General features: G+C 41.1%; 1 protein-coding gene across 8 annotated transcripts; it reads right to left on the bottom strand.

Annotated features, from left to right (window-relative positions):
• Nucleotides 1-684: 684 nt before the first annotated feature.
• On the bottom strand, nucleotides 685-16,237 carry celf1 (cugbp, Elav-like family member 1). Of its 8 annotated transcripts, none has more exons than XM_028400987.1 (16): nucleotides 15,922-16,237; nucleotides 15,186-15,274; nucleotides 13,512-13,642; nucleotides 8,609-8,796; nucleotides 7,908-7,990; nucleotides 7,487-7,535; nucleotides 7,089-7,250; nucleotides 6,773-6,852; nucleotides 6,472-6,633; nucleotides 6,307-6,376; nucleotides 6,097-6,219; nucleotides 5,809-5,925; nucleotides 5,493-5,678; nucleotides 4,557-4,700; nucleotides 4,023-4,195; nucleotides 685-1,444 (listed from the first exon to the last, which is right to left on the bottom strand). In XM_028400987.1, the coding sequence occupies exons 3-15, from the start codon at nucleotides 13,613-13,615 to the stop codon at nucleotides 4,068-4,070; spliced, it is 1,596 nt and encodes a 531-aa protein (XP_028256788.1). In that variant the 5' UTR covers nucleotides 13,616-13,642; nucleotides 15,186-15,274; nucleotides 15,922-16,237; the 3' UTR covers nucleotides 685-1,444; nucleotides 4,023-4,067. The 8 variants fall into 8 exon arrangements, with proteins under 8 accessions (XP_028256788.1, XP_028256787.1, XP_028256789.1 ...); XM_028400986.1 differs by having other exon boundaries at nucleotides 13,512-13,639; nucleotides 15,922-16,232; XM_028400988.1 differs by having other exon boundaries at nucleotides 5,809-5,922; nucleotides 13,512-13,639; nucleotides 15,922-16,232.
• Between the last annotated feature and the right edge of the window lie 526 nt (nucleotides 16,238-16,763).

Here is a 16,763-nt window from a genome sequence, read left to right as displayed (position 1 = left end):
AGAAGGAAAACACCTGATTGTGGTGGAGGCACTGACCTGTGCTTAGCAGGCATTGAAGCAAGTCTGAGATACTGAGATAAAGTTCAAAAATACACTATAGTAAACATAAACCAACAGAACACAGTGATAATGTGTGACTGACTAGATGACTTACACACAGTAAATCAGTGCCTGACTGTGGGCTCATCCCCAGAATTTAGACCAAACTGAGTTTTCTGTATCAGGGGTTTCCAAAGTCCAAGAAAGCGGGCCTCCTTTCAGACAGAGTTGTGTATTTTGTTCAATTTCTGGACACATAGGTCTTAAGATGTACAATTAAATCCCATAGACGCTCATTATCTGAGCCAACATAGCTTAACATTGACATAATATCATTTAAACACTGTCTCTGATACATTAAAATTCCCCTGAATGACTAGTTTTTAAGAATCTTTTTAATTAAGTCACACACACACACACACACAAGCCCTTATGGAGAAGCCAAAACCTCTGATCTACCTAACAGTAACACAACCTGTATAGCAGCATGAGATCACAGATGAACGGTTGATTACATTCGTGAGCGAGTGTGCGTCTATAAGGATTATTTTTAAATGACAAACGCCCATCCATCATCGCTGATGAGGAGGTCCCACAGGAGGACCGCTGCTTCTGTCATTAGTAAAGCAAGCCCAATAAAAAGAGTTGTGATTGTGCAAAACATTTGGCACAAGTTTTATTCATCAATTTTAACTTAAACACAAACTAGATCACATTTTTTGCCAAGAATTTCAGTGCAGATATATAAAAAAAAAGAAACAAAAAAAAAGAAAAGAAACATGCATACTAAATGTGACGAAAGGCTCTCCTGTGTGTGTCTGATTCTCTGCAGGATAAGAGCAGACCAGCATCATGTGCTGAATGTAAAAAGTGATTCTCACACTGATACCACTCAGAATACCACTCAAAAGGGAACTCCCAAAGGTTTAACCCTTTAATTACAAACATGTGATCACTAACTTGAAAAAAATCTTTGAACTCATGAGACACGCTCCGGCACTCACACATCACAACATCATCTAAAGATAGATCAGCTGCTTTCCCATTAAAACACACACAAAAAAAGAGAACAGGGGCACCGGAAGGACTGCAGCACAACACAGTAGATAAAAACAAACTGATCTAGCAAAAATCTAGTGGTTACATCAGTTAGTCCTACAAAAATAGATCTTTTTTTTGGCTCGTATCAATTATATTTGAACACGTTGCAGTCTTTCTAGTGCCCATGTTGGCAGCACACAGGACATATGGGAAATAACAACAACAACAAAAAAAACCTCCTGGTAATCAATGTCAAACACAAGGTTCAAATGTGAAATTGGAAGCATCAGAGAAGCGCAGAAGACAAGGACTGGACGATGAACTGTGACGCCACATCAACATGCTAGGGCAAACAGGAAGAGATCTAGAGAAAACAAAAAGAAAAAACACAACAGGGAGACAAACCTGGGTTAAACAGCAATGGAACACGAGACAGGAGAGAGAAAAGAATGATCATCTGTGTGTGTGGGGAAGAGAGGTAAGGTGGGGTAAGGTGAAGGGGTGGGTTTAGATTTTTACAGTCTAAACACTCAACAGTCAGTGCCAGGACAGAGGGAGGGATGAGCCGCATGCTACCGGGGACTGAGGTGGATGACACAATGACACACACACACACACATACACAAACACACAACAACCTGAATAAAATGTGGACTCAGTGAGGGCATGCAGGTCACATCAGGCCTCAGGGGTTCTGGACAAGCAGCTAGCACAGTGGCTGGAGTTCCACTGGAATTATCCTAAAGCTTTTAGAGAGACTCTTAATTTGAAATACGTAACATAACTGTGCTCCTGGTTCCTATTTATTAACTATTTGCAGCCACAGGGCCATTATTATGACAGCGTCCTTAATGTCATGAATGCTGCTATGTGACAGGAATAATGCAGACTTGGTGATGAAGTGCCTGTGAATAACACGTGACTTGGCCTTTCCACCTTTTTCATTTGAAGACATGCAGCCTGTGTGTGCCACAGCAGCCCACAGGGAGGTATCACAATCTAACATGGTTCACCACCAAGACACCTCCAATGTTATTAAGACCAAATCAGGTACTGTATTCATCAAGGGGCAGGTTTGGTTCAGAGGTAGTAGGTCATTTCAGGAAATGTCAACAACATGGAGACACAAACTCAAAGTGAATTTAGAGAGAATGTACTCCCCCACAAAGTGTAAACAATCGTTGCATGGTTAACGTATGCCTGAACAACACACATGTTTTTTCCTATATACACACCTTCTGGAGTTAATAGTGTGCTTACAGGCAGATTCAAGTTCTCTGAACACACACAGCTATGATTGAATAGTCCTGATTGAGTGGAGAATAGCTTTGTATGCAACACACCCCACATTAACTAAACAGTATAAATCACATCATATTACACAAAAGATGGCACCTTCCACTGCTGTTATACTAAGGCCGTCATCGGACTGACATCAGGTTTAAATGTAGCTCCCTCCCCTGGTGTATTCAGCTGGCTATATATTCATATCCAGCAATGACACCAACAGGCTACAGTACATTTTTAGAATAAGCTCTGCCCCCTGTGAGCCATGTATTTCAGTGAAGGCATGTATCAGTTAACACTGATGGGTCCTTCATCATGCCACACTGACATGTAGTACACATCACCAGAAGGAACTGACAGTTAACAGGCAAGAAAGACACACACACACACACACACACACACACACCAGGAGATCAAATGGATTTGTAGACTTCACATTTGTCTTTCAAAGTAATCTCAATTCAGATAAATAATTTAGGCAATAAATAGCTCCCCAACACACAGGGGAAGTATAAAACCTATATAAAAATAGAAAAGGCATAACAGTTTAAATATACATCTCAACATTTGTCTTGCTTCCTAGCTCTGTATATATAAAAAAAACAAAACAAAACAAAAAAAACGTGCTTTCCTGGAAGGCTAACCAACACCTGGTTTGACTTGAGTAATGTTTTAAGATGTTCAGTTGTGTTCAGAGACACCCTCCAGAGATCAGCTAAAGTAACCGAGGGGTGTTTGTGAGTGTTCACAAAACGTCTGACAGACTCTTGGGTGAGTGGAACGACCCTATTAAGTTTAATTTTATTGCCTAGGTCCTCCATATTGCTAGTTACAGCTGAGACTGGCTTCACAGCACACATCAGCCTGACCTCTGACCTGCAGCCACAAACATCTATATTATTTACGGCCTATTTCTCAGATGGAAAGCACAATCGATGCAGTGAGCACAGAAGAATACCACAGATATCACTTCCAGCCAATGTTTTTGTACACTACACAAACCATTCGCAAACATGTCAACACCCACCCAAGGCCATGTAAATTAGTGTAAGTCATGCAGCAGCTGGAATGGCCACAGCATCGACCATCAGCTCCTGTCACCATGACGCAGAGGTCAGAGAGGACGAGAGCTGCAGGTTGAACCAGAGAGAGGGTGACAGTGTTCAGGCTTCTAAACTGCCACTCACACATAAAACAGTGTGTCTGCTCTGGCAGAGCTGAACCTGGTCTGTGACAATGTAGAAAACCTCCAAACTATCTCTGTTCAAGAATAATAAGGAGATATGTCATTTCCAGCTGCTGATGCTGAGTCTGGGTGGTTGTGGGAAAAGTGAACAGGAAGTAAAAACAGAGGAGTTTGGCACCTGATACTCGATGTGCAACATATCTCAAACAATATGTATAATCTACCACAGCAAACGGACACCATTTTAACTTAAATAAAAACATACACCTGTTTCTCTGTTGGGTAAAAGGAAAAACAAAGTGCATAAACCACAAAACAACACAGGGAGAATCCAGCCTAGCCTGAAAATTCTTGCATGTAGCTTCATGTGTCTCTTTTGCCTGGACAAATTCTAATGACCAGGAGAGGCAGTGCAACAGACAAGTTTCTGAGCGGACCAGTCTTATTTGGTTATTCAGACTCCACTTACCATAACACCACCCTGCCTATCTAAGTCTGCAATGCTTCAGGCCCTTCAGTAGGGTTTGCTGTCATTCTTTGAGCGCTTCAGCTGCACCTTCAGCCTTTTCATACCGATCTGGAAACCATTCATTGACTGGATGGCTGCCTGTGATGACACTGGGTTGTCGTAGCTCACAAAGCCTGGAGAAGAAATACAGTTTCATTTATTCAAGGAAGGAGCAGTAGTCCTTCAATGGAACTGGACACATGGAACATTCCTAACTTCCTGAAAATCATCATCAATTTTACTAACAGGCCTGTATTGTGAAGTGTATTGTAGCCACAATAATGAATGATATGTTGGGATGTTTATTCGTCAACTGCTCACATTTACCTACTGAGCTTCAAGCACCCTATGTAAACTACACACACAATACGAACTGTTGTCCTCTCACTCATACTGTGTGGCCATCTTTTTATGAACTGTGTAAACATGCTGTATGACATGGCAGTTCAAACATATTTAATTACATTTCTGTGTCCACAGTTTGCATCAACTCACCAAAACACTTGCTAAGATTTGTCTGTTTGTCAATGAAGACTTTTGCAGAGATGACATTTCCGAAAGGCATAAACATCTGGAGCAGGTCCTGGTCTCCAAACTCTTGTGGCAGGTGGTAAATGAATAAATTTGCACCTTCTGGACCTGCCAATCAAAGAGCACATGTTACCGACTACGGAAACATTATACATATGACATTCTGATGGTTTTGGTCCAACATTGTAAACAAATTAAAAATGTGGTGTATAGAGCCGGAGGGTTTGTGTTTTTACCCTCTTGAATGTATCGGCAACTTCAGTTGATGAATTTGCCGATACATCAACTGAAGTTGTTCGTAGGTCATTCAACGATCTAAATATTTGTATTTTACTCTTAAAAATAAGTTACAGTGGGCGAGACAATGACTGTAGTGTTTACATTTTTCTAAATAAAGATCCCTGTAGAGTTCTGTTCTATCAAATAGACAACAACAAGCCTTCTGTTATGGACATGCGCTTGTTTTAAAGTGGAGCTGTCGACATGATGATCTGAGGCCATGTCAGAGAGAAGGTGGTGACATCTTACCGGTACCGCGCCTGTTGCTGGCTGATGCAGCAGATTTAACACAAGACAGAATCCTTAGCAGAAGGTGACATTTAAACACAGCACACACACAAACACACATTCTACACACTCTACATCTCCACCAACAACAAAGTCTACATATAAACCACAGTCTGTACCCAGCCGAATTCCAAATTGAGAAACCAGAGGAAGCTGCATTCTTGCACCTTGTTGCTACTTATTTTAAATAATAGCACCTTACTGCGCAAAGCTTAAGCTGGATAAAAGAAAGGGTCACTCTGAGGCTGGCCCGACTCTTGGGCCCTACTCTTTTTACAGTTCATAAAACTTTTAATGACCCTTCTGGTCATTGCTGTTTCCTACAGCACCCACCTTCCTTTTGGCTGCCTGCAGCAGAGACGTTCTGCTGGGACAGCAGGCTCTGGTTGTACAGGCTGGGGAGGGCAGCAGCGGCGTACTGCTGGATGCCTGAGTAGGCCTGGCTCAGTGCCTCCATTGTATTTCCAGAGCCATTAGACAGACCTCCGGATCCAAGACTGCCATTCAGTGCTGCCATGCCTGCATCAGTTACAAGAACACATAAAATCAAATAAGCACTTGCCACTTAGGGGCATTACAGGCAGTCAGAATGTACAGTAATCGAGTAAATCGAGTGTCTGAGATTATGACTGTAGTTTAGTGTTATTACCTGCCAGGGAGCCCATGTTGAGGCCAGCTCCAGCACTGGCAGCCAGAGACTGCAGTGCCCCTAAAGAAGCCATGGGGTTCACCGAAGAGTTGCTGCTGGAGGTGGGGGAGGAGCCTGCTTGGGGGACATTTACTGTTAATTGGTGTTATAAATAAGGATAAACAGAACACAATGTACACTATTTTTTAATATTTTGAAATTATACAACAGTATAGAAGGCACATTTCAAAGGATATACTCAGGAAATAAAATAAACAAGAGTTTAAATACCCTGTTTGGATTTAATACCTGAGCTTGTTAGAGCACTTAGTGGACTACTGGATGTGGTCATGGCACTGGAACCTGTGGGCGTGGCCTGTGTGGCAGTTGCTGCTGCAGCTAAAGCAGCCAGGTTCTGCATCGCATTAAGACCTAAAAAACACACGCACACAGACAAGCTGAAGCCTCCTAGTATCCCTATTATCCTATTCAAAGGCAGACAAAATTGTGTCCATGTACCTGAAACAGGGTGCAGGTTGTTGAGTGCATTCCCCGTGGAGGCTGACTGCTGCAGCAGCTGTAAGTAGAGCTGCAACAAAGAGGAGATTAAACTAGTAAAACCACTTTGTTTTTTAAATTTCTATTTTGGATAATGACACAGACACTGTACAAATAAACACTCACTGCTAGGTACTGTGGTCCCAGACTATTGAGTCCAGTGAGATTCCCCCACATGGAAGCAGCACTGAGTTGCTGCATCTGCTGCTGCAGCTGTTGGGCCATGCGCTTCTGCTCCTTGTCTTTCTGAGTGTCCGCAAACTTCACAACAATGGGGGATGAGCAGCCCTAAGCACAGACACAGTTTAATGCTAATCTATTTATTACTTTTCAAGTTCAAGTAAAATGAGCCAAGTATAGTGCTGACATGGTGAATACCATAAAACTGATCAATTTCTGAACTCAAGGCCACATGTTCAAATCTCACCTCCATTGTCTGGGACTGGTGCATGGACTTGATGGCTGACTGCGCCATTTGTCTGGCTGTGAATGTCACAAATGCACAACCTGGAGATAGAAACACAATCAAAAACAAAACAAAGACAACAAATCAATAAATACAAATGAGAACAATGAGCCATAAAAACTGTGCTCCATCACTGTCCCTCTGTTTTATTGCACGTGAATGTGTCACTATAGCTACTTGAATTAATAAACATGCAGGTATAGTAGTACATCCAACTTCAGAAAAGAATGTAACGCTCTGTTTATCTGTTTGAAGTGTAATCATTATTAAACGTTACCACGGCTGAGTCCATCAGGGCCTCGCAGTATCCGGCACTCCTCTATCTGTCCATATGGCGAGAACATCAGCCGGATGTCATTCTCATTACACTTCTTGGAGATCATTCCAATAAACAGCTTCCTGTCCTCCACTGCTGTATTCAACACAACATTAAACACACCTGCATTGTGTCAAGAGATAAAATTCAACATGCATACAGCTGAGCTGTGAGATACTTGAATACAATACTGATACATGAATAGTCTTGGTAGGTAGGCAGTGAGGTGAAACTAAATTGCGTATGTACGTTGAACCACAGGTTAGTGCAAGCAAAGCCTGCCTAAAAAGCAAATAACAGTGTTGTGGTTAATGAGCAAAGGACGGAGAGGATGGACTGAAATGCTAGAAAATTCTTACCATTGTTTTTCTCACTGTCAGCTGGCTTCATCTGAATTGGGTGATGCATCTGACAGGAAGGAGGAGCGACACATTACACACACAGTGCCTAATTTAAACTGCTGCTACAGAGATCGATTATGTAACAAAAATATTGATGTTTGTAATGTTCTTCTGCAGATAGAAGTGCATTATTAACCTCAGAAACCCTGGAGAAATACGGTTTTATATTTTAAATAAAAGATGTTGCTAAATGTTTTTAAAGACTACAGGACTGAGAGAGCTGGAAAACAAAATATGTATAATAAATCATTGTTGTGTCTCTGACTTGGTAAAAGAATACTCACTAAAAACAGTCAAAACTAAACCAGGCCACATGAACCTGCTTTAGTAGATTTTAACAATTTTAATAGCAAAGCAATACAAGGAGATGGTCACCTACCCCAGGCAGAATTTTCATATTGTGCAGAGCATTCTGTGCTTCTAAGGCTGACTTGCGAGTATAATATGTTACAAAACAGCAGCCTGCAAGGGAATAAAAAATACAAGAGGTTACACAGTGTATTCTGTTACCTGCAACAATATATGACAAGCATATAAAGCAATAAATACAGGACAGGTTTTGTGTGAGAGAGTACTTGTCCCTTACGGTTACATCTATTGTGTCTGTTTCCAAGCCAGGGAATGCCAAATTTGGGCACCCTGACTTGCACAGCAGGTCTGCTGTTTAAACCTGCTGAGCCAGCTATCATCACCTTTTCTTACGATCAGAGTGAACATCACAGCTGAATTATATATCCAGTACTTGCTTATTTATGTTCCACCACCCTACTTTAGCTTATCTCCAATATCTGTAGCAGAAGTGTTGCACACAGAATAAACACATATCAGCAACGCACATCAACAGGACACAGTGCTGCCATATTTATAAAACAATCAACAACAATGGAAACATGTGGATGCTGTATTAAATATAAATAAGATAAACACAGTCCAGGTGCCCAGAGGTGCCTTTGTAGTAGTTTGTGTTGCAAACTTCAAACCTATTAGTTTTTGTTTTTTATGAAGAAAAGCAAATGTATGCCTTCCCCGTTTTGAAATGTTCTATGCTGTGTGTTTGTGTGTGTGTGTCTATAAGCTGACCTTTGCTCTGTGGTGGATTTTGGCTGCGGTCTCGGAGAACATTAATCTCATAGACTGCTCCATAAGGCTCAAATAGTTCACGAAGCTGCTCCTCAGACCAGGACCGGGGAATCTGTCCAACAAACATCTTAATGGCATCGACATCTGGTTGGTCAGGGTGGTCCAGAGACCCATTCATCTTCTTCCCACTGCAAAAGGCAAACACCAGGGCATTAGATGCTTGACACAAACCTGCAACGCAGCCAGAAAACTGGGTAAATATATTCATGCATTTTGTTTAATTCATGACGCTCACTGACAGCATAAAAATCTGTAGTAACAACCAAATATTCCAACTGAAGAATAATCTAAGGACTTTTCACAGTAAAGCACGTTTATTTATTAAAGCACTCGTCCAACGGGACCTTCCATGCTGCAAGATTTAAAAAACAATCACAATGACAAGGGTTCTGTGACAATTCCTTCTTTAAGAAAGAATAGAGCTTGCTCTCTCAAACAGAATGATAGGCTGGTCATTGTGAACGAACCGTTCACAATGACCAACTTCCAGTGATTAGATGATAATAAATGAAATAAATAACTAGATAAACAGTGAGGACAGATAGGAGTAAGTTAGAACTAGACAGGTGCTTATTAAAGATACATGCATGTATGTACATAAATACAATCACTATTAGTATCATTTCTAACTTCCCTGTATATCCACATTCTCAGTTACTGAAACGTGGCACTGTCCTTATGGCACTCTTTTCTTACAATGCTTGCTTATTGTGGTGTGTTGTCTGCAGTCACAGTTTAAAAGATGCATCTTCTATGCTCCCTTCACTTTCAAAGTCATGCTATGTGCTGCTGGATAAGCTCCTGCTTTACAAGAAAAGCTTTTTACCTCCACAGGATCTCGTCCCTACTGCAGACACAAAGGTAAGAGATAATGAAGTAACCTTGCTTGTTTTATTGACAGTTATTGGAGTCATACGCTGATTTTGTCATTTTAAGATAAAATGCAGGAGCTATTCCTAATTTTTAGTTCAACTGTCAGTACGATGAAGCTAAACACATGTACTGGCAATAGGACTATTCATTTAAAAACTCAAGTAACATTCATTCATCACTTTTGCCCATGTGTGTAGTAAGTAAATACAAAACGCCCAAAAAAATGTCAAACCTGCAGTGCAGCCTTATTGTTCAAAAATGAGCAGCATTCACTTAAACATCTCACTAAATAATAGTAAGAACGACTAAAAATACATCTATCAATGAGGCCAGCTGCAGCTGGACAGCCTGGCTGTGAGACTGATCTTGCCATTTCACATCAGGGAAGCAGCTTTTACTAAGAGTTACACTTCAGATATAATTTAGTGGAATACAATGTCTGTAGATTGATATTAATAAATAAATAAATATGATAAAATATGACACATGTGGACAAAGGATGCCATCACCCTAATCTTAGCATCTCATCTCTCATGCATGGAGAGTTCCTTCTGCAGTTTTAGTAGTTTCAGCATCTCCTTAGTTTTCTTTGCTTGTTGTAGGCTAACAACTTGAGCCTTTAGAAACAGAGGAACATATTTTAACCAAAAGGTTAGGCCATCTGATGTTGTTTAAAAAAAATGAGAAGCTACCCAGTGCATCAGTTAGGGTCAATGGACCAGCTGCCAGCTGAAACATATTGCAGTAATTATCCAGTGGAGGCTTGTACCCATTTTCTTAGTTAAAACACAGGTGATGCCTTTTTGTGCATTTTTGCTACTACACACAGCATCATGCTTGCACAACAGCACATGGCAAGACCACACAGACCTGACTGGTCTGTACAGAAACTAGAGATCCTCTAGTATCAAAATTAACTTTTCCATATTCATATACAAATTTCTGTTCAGCCAAGACAGCCAAGTTGCTGAACACAAGTCTTCATATCAAAAAATATTACAGGAAAACACATATATCACAGAACATGGCGATTTGTTCCACAAGTCATTTCAATAATAAAAAGCTGAATGAGAGAGAGGTTAGGAGCCACATTTTAAATGCTCTTCCAATGATTTACATATCTTTCACTTTAACAGGCAGCACACTGAACCACAGCACATCTGATGTGTGTGGTGTATAGTGTTACTTTGTAGCAGTCTATTGTGTTGATTTAATCAAAGCAAACACAATGATCATCCATGCGTAACTGCACAGTGCTGCGTTGTGACAATTCTCACAGAGAGCTGCAGAGGCTACCTAACAATGGCCAGGTGGTTTTTAACATGTCATCAAAATAGTCATGGAATTAAGATTAAGTAGTAACCGCTGACCAAAAATCAGTAAATTCTGCAAACCCGGGTTTTAGAACAGGGGCAATGACCAGCATGACCATGTTTTTCAGCAGCACAGCATCAGTACCTGACAACTACCTAAATTGCAATTTACTCCCTCGCGACATCTCCTTCCACTTTCTGTCATTAAATGTAGACTTTTAGCTTAACAACACAAATATTCAACTCAATACAAAGAAATACGGTAAGGTGCCAACATACACCTTTATGCACAGGAGTATTTCACTAAGTACTATACTAAACAATTCCCATACAACCAGACAAAAACACTTATACAAAGCTGAGCAGGGAAAGTAACTTACACAGGACTAGAATTCAAAGAGCAATGATCCACCATCATCTCTGGGAGAAAATCCAGCTTAAAAGATGCCATAATGGCAGTTCCTTTCTTCTCCTTTTAGACAAAAAAGCGACACTGACACAGTGATTAGATAGTGGTGGTAAACTCCAGATTGTACACTTAGTAAGTCCCTGGCCACTGGTGCAAAAAAGACCAAAATGAAACCACTTGTCGCAGTAAACCAATCCACATGGAAAACCCGTCCTCTGGAACACAAAATACAACAAAATGTGGCAAAAGAAACACTTGTGTTTCAGATGCAAAAAGCGCACAAAGGACAGACACAAAGTGGCAGGCTTCAGGTTGGCTTTCCTGGTTCTGAGACTGGGACTAAACACTGCATGAAGATCATGGGGACAGAGGGATGCTGGGATAACTGGGGCCAAAGGGAGTAATGGCCATTTGGACCACCACAATCAAAGTGCTGATGATCCACGGCCTTTGTGAACATTTCTCCTAGGCCAGCAGATCTGGCTGCAGCGTCAGATAAACAGGGTGTCAGATTGATGGTGATAAGGCCCAGTAGGCAGAGGGAATGAAAGGGGGAGTGAATAGTACTCCCCAGCCAGTAGCTAATCCCTGGACTAGCCACACCAGGGGCTAACAATTAGGTTCCGGCCTGAGGGGGGCTGTGTTTGCCCTGTTGTCCTACATGCTGCTAAGGTTTGTGTGTGATTTGTGTGTGTAAAAACAGAGGTGAGCCAACGGCAAATAATGCTGGCCTCGGCCTTTGTGCAGTTCGCAGTGCACACACTAATTCACATGCACATAAACACCCACACCTGATTCTTGATAAATGACAGCTGTTACATCATAAAAGGGAAACGTAGGGGTCATTGTTCATGAGCTTTTCACAGACCTCTACTTGCAAGTTACTGTGAAAACACGGTTTAACACACAGCTTGCACAACAGTGATGCTTACTATTAAGAGCTGTGAATGATGTTGAAAGTAGCACGCCCAAAATATGTCATGACACCATTATCTAAGTATTCAAACCTACTTTTTATGCAATATGTATAAAGAAATACCAGCCATAACATTTTACTATCCTGACTTGTCTATAGCTGCACAGCAAACTGTGAGGCACTGTGTGTTCGGACACCTTTCTGTCTAAACCTGCAGTTTGAGCTACAGTAGCTTAGACCACATGGGCCAGCCTTCACTTGCCATGTGCAGGAGGACAAAATGTTCACTTGCTGCCCAACACACCCCCACCCACTGACAGGTACCATGGTAACCACACAATCAGTGTGATTCATTTCACCTGTTAGTGCTCAGAGTGCTATGGCGGATTTGTGTATATACCTATAGAAATATACTGTATGTGTGATAGACCAGGTTTGGCCAAAAACCTAAAAAAAATGCAGCAGCACACCTATGACATTCTCTGAGAATTATTTGTTTGCATTTTGGCAACTGGATGCTGCAGACATATAGTAACAAAATCAAAAAGCATAGCAACTGATGTTAAAAACATGAACTGATCTATGAACATGTACGATTCATCTGATAGCAAAACACGAAACATGATGCTTCTGAAGTGTTCTGGATTAACAAGCTTCAGCATCAATAGAGTGCCACCCTGGCAAGTGAAAAGGCAGAGCTGTGCTCTGCATGTACATAGCATTTTAGTAATGAGGGGAGAATTTTAGTACATTGAAATGAGAGGAGAAAAATGCTGCAGACAAATCACATTTTCATTTTGCTGTGCTATGATTCCTGATGGTGCCCCTGATCATCTCTAAATTCAAAACATTTTGTAAATCCATCTACTGTCCTGCTTCTTTCTACACAAGGTCAGTGGGGCTGGAGGTTGCCCCAGCTGTCCGGAGTAGACGTGGTAGACCCCTTGACAGGTTACATAACAAAAATAATATTCCCAGTGGAGAAGCCCTGCAACATAATACAGCACATTGCCATTATTTGTGTTAAACTGTGGTCTGACCATGTCTACATTTTACCTGTTGTTTTGGTTAAGCCCATTGTAATATTTTTGTAGGAGAGGAAGAGGACAGCAGCTATTATGCCATCTAAGGCAGAAGCAACAGGTGGGCCTGACACAAACATGCAGCCCCAGCCCTGGTAGAATCCAATTTTATAGCAAACACTACATCTACTTTTTATAGGTTTGTATAGACGGGATAGCTGTGTGAGAGGATGTATAGCTGGATGATGTGGACTTCTAGGTAGTCTCTGACTTTCTGATTAGTGTACAGAAAATGCTGAAGGGTCCTTACCCCCCTAGCACCAAGCTGGAGACTTCAGAGGGTGGGATGGGGAGAGTGGGCTGTCCAGGCTGCTCTGAAGAAACATACAGGGTTTCAGGGTCGAGGCTATCCATCCACAGGGCCTACAGGTACAACTACTGCTAACACATGCACACACAGGACACACAGGACACAAGGACAAGAAGACACACAAACGATTACATATTGACAACAAATGTATAAAACAAATAACAAATACTGACACATTTAACAAAGACACGGGACACATGAGTAAAGAAGCTAATGTGGAGGACATCCAAGACATCCAAAGTTTGCAAGAATGATAAAGGAGAACTAAGATCCATGGTTTCCATTATCTATCAGGTGATCCATGACAATTCTAAACAGTTTCATCTGTGGTCTACAAAAGCAAATGACAGACATTATCATATAATATTTTTCCTGCAGCCTGTCTGAAGCTTGATATGCCCCATTAGTAACTGCATCAACAGAGAAAGATAATCATGTACATGACATTCCAGACAATGTTTCAGACAACAGAGGGAGCTGCACGCTGTTATCGCTCTTCTTCTACTTTTGACTTGTGTGGCTTAGTCATTAGTCTTAAAAGACACTTCAGTGGAAACCCCATTCAGAAGCTAACAAGCCACTTGACTCCAAAAACATCACCACAAAAGTCTTTTCAAACCAAGTAGAGTGAGAAGAAGGAGAGGAGACAGACTGAATAAGAGTGCAGCAGCATGAGGAGGAAACATAGGGGTCCAACTGTGATCTGTATGCCCACTGCTACAGAGGAGAGAGTGACAGCTTTTAAACAGTTATTATAATTTAATGTTTACACATTTGTAACACAAATATACACACAATTGTATCATTGTGCTTTTGGACCAAACACACTCTACATTTGTCACATGTTGATTAAGGCATTAAATAATTCAATGTTTGCAGTTGTTGCTGCTAAAGTGGTTTATATATTATTGATTTTTACCTTTTTGCTTTAAGAAATACAACTATTATGTAAGCCTACATATTTCTGGAATGGTCTGGAATAACCATTCAGCAGCACTAACAGGTCATACAGTCTTACAGTAGATATCAGACACAACACAACTTAATCCAGATTGTAACATGTCAGTCCTGGTGGCCTGGTTATTAGGTGTGTACAGGATAATGTGAGCTTTTCCAAAACACTGAAACACAAGCTGACCAGGTGAGAGTCAGAGGCTGAGCGCCATGAACGTTAAGAAGACAGGCCGCAGTCTGTATTTTTCTGTGGATATTAATTTTTAATGACAGGATTTTGCAGAGTTGTTGTTACATTAGGCTTTTGCGGATTTTAACAGGAGACACAGAGAGTATAAATACTTCAAATCACCAAAGCAAAGCTGTTTTTTGTCTGATCTCTGACACACAAAAATATGTTCACTCAATTTGAGTGTATTCAACACAACCCAGACAACAAACAGGAGGAATCTACGCAGGGCTTGATAACCTCAGCACAGACCGGTCTGTAGACTGGTCTCTGGTCAGAGCTGTATGGCAGCAGGTTAACATATTTGGTACATTAGTATATCTGACTATGGAGCACATCCACAGTCACTAATTTAAGGCTTGTGTTGTCAAAGCAGCCATAAAGTAATGAATAAGTTATCTGTGCTGTTTATATGCCGCCCTGCTTCTTACCAAGGGATGGATGGTTTTTGTTTCCAAGCTCAAAAGAGAGCAGGTTGCTTCCTTATGGTGGAAAACAGAGGAGCCGCGGAGACAGAGGTCTGTTGGGGGAAGTAAACGGTTTTACCAGTGGGATTTGTTCACGTCATTCAAACAACATAGGTTAAAGCATTCATTAATTACGTGTTAAACGTTTGATACCTGCGTGTTGGCTAGCACATGATACACTGCAGCATCTTTACATCTTTTTAAACTACATACTAAATTTAGCATGAAGTATTTCCAGTCATTCAGCGGAACATTCTTCTTCTTTAACCCATTTTAGTGAGACTTCTTACTTCCACGGTGGATCGTGGGGAGTGTCTATGGCAACTTCCGTGTTTGGTGACATCACGTGCATGCACTTTTTTTGGATATATAAATAAATACACACATATACACAGCTAACTCCATGGGTTCAAAATGCGCTGTGGCATTTTACCACAGCATTCCTGCAAAATGACACCGAAACATGCCGCATAGCGCTCTAACTACAGCCCGTCAACCCTGCTGTCATTTTAACAACTACTGATGTCAGCTTGTCAAACTACGGCTCGGCCCACAAAGTAGGCTCCATACGAAGACCAGTAGTTAGAGCGAAATGACCGAGCCAACTAGTACTAACAAACATTTAGCGCCGGGGGTAAGTCATGTTAACCTTAGCTAGCTACAGCGGGGTTTGATAACTTAGAAATGATGAGCAACTTACCCGTGTTTCTTACGCCACTGTGAATTTGACGTGTGGTTAAAAACAAAATGCCGCTTATGAACGTCTCCACACAATATAAAATGGTGTATACTGACTCCTGGGGGAAATTAGCTAACTACTACATCTGTGAATAAGTTGTAGTCTTGTCACTTTACAGATTTAGCTAGCAGTCCCTGTGTAAAATGGCAGTCTGTGCTCCCGAACCGTTCCCACTCGGCACCCGTGGAGGGGGGCGGGGAACTAAGATTATGGTCATACTTCCTTGATGTGTACTTAAATGACTATATGGAAGATTTTATCTTTGAATTATTGTTTAAAATGTCTTCGTCAACTATCTGTGACGTTTATAGTTTGGAGAAGAGGGAGCAGACGTCCACGTGACAGTTCCCTGTGCTCGAGTGTGTCGTGGTACGGTCCACAGAGAGGAGCCTATCAGAGCCTGAGCTGTGGTACCAAATCATTATTGGCTTTTAAATTGTATTTTTATTATAAATCATTATTTTGTTCATTTTAAATTGTCTGTGAATACTTTGTACTTAATTAAAAAAAATAAAATATTTATAAGAAGAAAATGATCGGTATGAAAAATGATACTGCACTGCTGTTTGATTTGTTACTGCTGATATTGTACTCTTTTATAAATGCGGCTGTGTCTAAGGTTTAGAGCTGATCATTGCCAACTAAAACCGTATAATGGCTGTTCCACTCCAGCAGCCCGGGGCTATCTGTTCAAGGTGTCATTTTCTATAAATGATCTTAAAAGTTTGTGTAAAGTCTGATAACACATCTCATTTTTAGTTTTGCACAAACAAATCTCAGTTTTGAGAGGGGTTGGACTTCAA

The sequence above is a fragment of the Parambassis ranga genome, chromosome 3, assembly GCF_900634625.1.
Source record: "Parambassis ranga chromosome 3, fParRan2.1, whole genome shotgun sequence".
NCBI lineage: Eukaryota > Metazoa > Chordata > Actinopteri > Ambassidae > Parambassis > Parambassis ranga.
This window is presented reverse-complemented; position numbering and strand designations above follow the sequence as displayed.